This window comes from Mandrillus leucophaeus, unplaced genomic scaffold, assembly GCF_000951045.1.
Source record: "Mandrillus leucophaeus isolate KB7577 unplaced genomic scaffold, Mleu.le_1.0 Scaffold132, whole genome shotgun sequence".
Taxonomy (NCBI): Eukaryota; Metazoa; Chordata; class Mammalia; order Primates; family Cercopithecidae; genus Mandrillus; species Mandrillus leucophaeus.
Window position 1 is genome coordinate 768,793 of NW_012101277.1, and position 1,983 is coordinate 770,775.

General features: G+C 44.3%; 1 protein-coding gene across 1 annotated transcript in view; it reads left to right on the plus strand.

The window, feature by feature from the left end:
• Positions 1 to 1,983, plus strand: part of LOC105534249 (chromosome unknown open reading frame, human C12orf56) — a 126,416-nt gene that overhangs the window by 121,886 nt on the left and 2,547 nt on the right. Inside the window, exon 13 of the mRNA XM_011972932.1 lies at positions 923 to 1,101. Within this exon, the coding sequence (XP_011828322.1) occupies positions 923 to 1,101 (179 nt within the window). The remainder of the gene's footprint in view (positions 1 to 922; positions 1,102 to 1,983) is intronic.

A 1,983-nucleotide genomic window follows, 5' to 3' on the forward strand; every position in this document is an offset into this window, starting at 1 on the left:
CAAAAAAAAAAAAAAAAAAAAAAGGTAATAAACTTCACTGAAGAGGATAATAAATTATGGATTGTGACTTACAATTGAGTTATTGGACAGAAGCAATTGATAAAGGAGTAACAATCAGCATGGTTATCAGGGGTTTTGTTCTTTTCACTTACCCCCTCTCAGTAACAGAACAGTAAGAAACAGCAGTAACCAGCATTGGCTTCATCTGCCAGCCTGTTCTCCTGCACCTCAGGGGTTCCATTTCTATTTATAGGCTGCCAAAGCCAAGTGCACTTAGCAGTGCAGCCCTGCGTAGCACCTATTAAGGAGAAAACCTAGGTTGTCTCTGACTTAAGATGAAAAGAGTGCAGCAGACATAACTTTGTCATTTGTTTGGATGAAGATGTAAAAGGATGTGGAGACATGAATTATGGCCTTAGATTGCCTTTTTTAAAAAAACTTCAGTCCAATTTATAGACTTTTTTGTTTTTGGAGACAGGGTCTCATTCTGTCGTTCAGGCTGGAGTGCAGTGGCGAGATCTCGGCTCACTGCAACCTCTACCTCCTGGGTTCAAGTGATCCTCCTGCCTCAGGCTCCCAAGTAGCTAGGATTACAGGCACGCACCACCACACCTGGCTAATTTTTGTATTTTTAGTACAGATGGGGTTTCACCATGTTGGTCAGGCTGATCTTGAACTCCTGACCTCGTGATCCACCCACCTCAGTCTCCCAAAGTGCTAGGATTACAGGCGAGAGCCACCACGCCCAGCTTCCTCCTATACTTTTTATTTGACACTGAACAACATTTCGATGAGTAACATTGCAACAGTGGTGTTAGGGTAGTGAGGGCTTCAGTCTAGATTTGTAGTTGAAGCTCCAGCTAAAATAGTTGCTTTTGTGGGTGGCACTCAGCCTACATGTAACTGTATTTTCCTTGTCTAGATTACTTTTGTGGCCAGTATTGTGAAACAAGTGGTGAGGGGGCTTTCAGCTTCATTTCAGCTGCTAACTCCCTGCCAAGCAGTTCTGTTGTACCAGCAATTTTACATCCTCAAGAGCTGTCTGCAGCACAGCAGGACTCTAGCTGAGTATATTAAGAATAACTACAGAGAAGAATTCAGGTAAGAAAAAAAGCCTGAATCTAATCTGCAGTAAGATTTCACTCATTTCTGAGTTCATGCAAACCTGCATCGTGGTCCAATACTTAGAAGATTAGGTATTTATGAGGGATTATTATTATCATCATTATTTTGAGATGGAGTCTCGCTCTGTCACCCAGGCTGGAATACAGTGGCGCAATCTCGGCTTACTGCAACCTCTGCCTCCCAGGTTCAAGCAATTCTCCTGCCTCAGCCTCCTGAGTAGCTGGGATTACAGGCACCCGCCACCACACCTGGCTAATTTTTTTGTATTTTTAGTAGAGTAGAGGGTTTCACCATGTTGGTCAGGCTGGTCTCGAACTCCTGACCTGATGACCCGCCCGCCTCAGCCTCCCAAACTGCTGGGATTACAGGCGTGAGCCACCGCACCCGGCCTATTTTTGTTTTTAATAATATTTAACCTGATCTGTGAAAATGGTAGGATTTTGGGGACCTCTAAGAACCATTGCCATTTGAAGTATATTCCCAGGCCAGAAAAGACTAGTGAAACATCAAACTCTCTTTGAAGAACAGTTTGTCACTCATTGTCTTTATTGTAGTTGCATCTCACAGAAGTAGTACTAATTTTAACCTGCTTTGAGTAATTAAGAGTAAATAAACTTGGTTGAGTGCGGTAGCTCAGGCCTGTAATCCTAGCACTGTGGGAGGCGGAGGCGGGCGGATTACTTGAGGTCAGGAGTTTGAGACTAGGCTGACCAACATGGTGAAACCCCGTCTCTACTAAAAATACAAAAATAAGCTGAGCATGATGGTACACGCCTGTAATCCCAGCTACTCGGGAGGCTGAGGCAGGAGAATCACTTGAACCCAGGAGGCGGAGGTTGCAGTGAGCTGAGATCACGT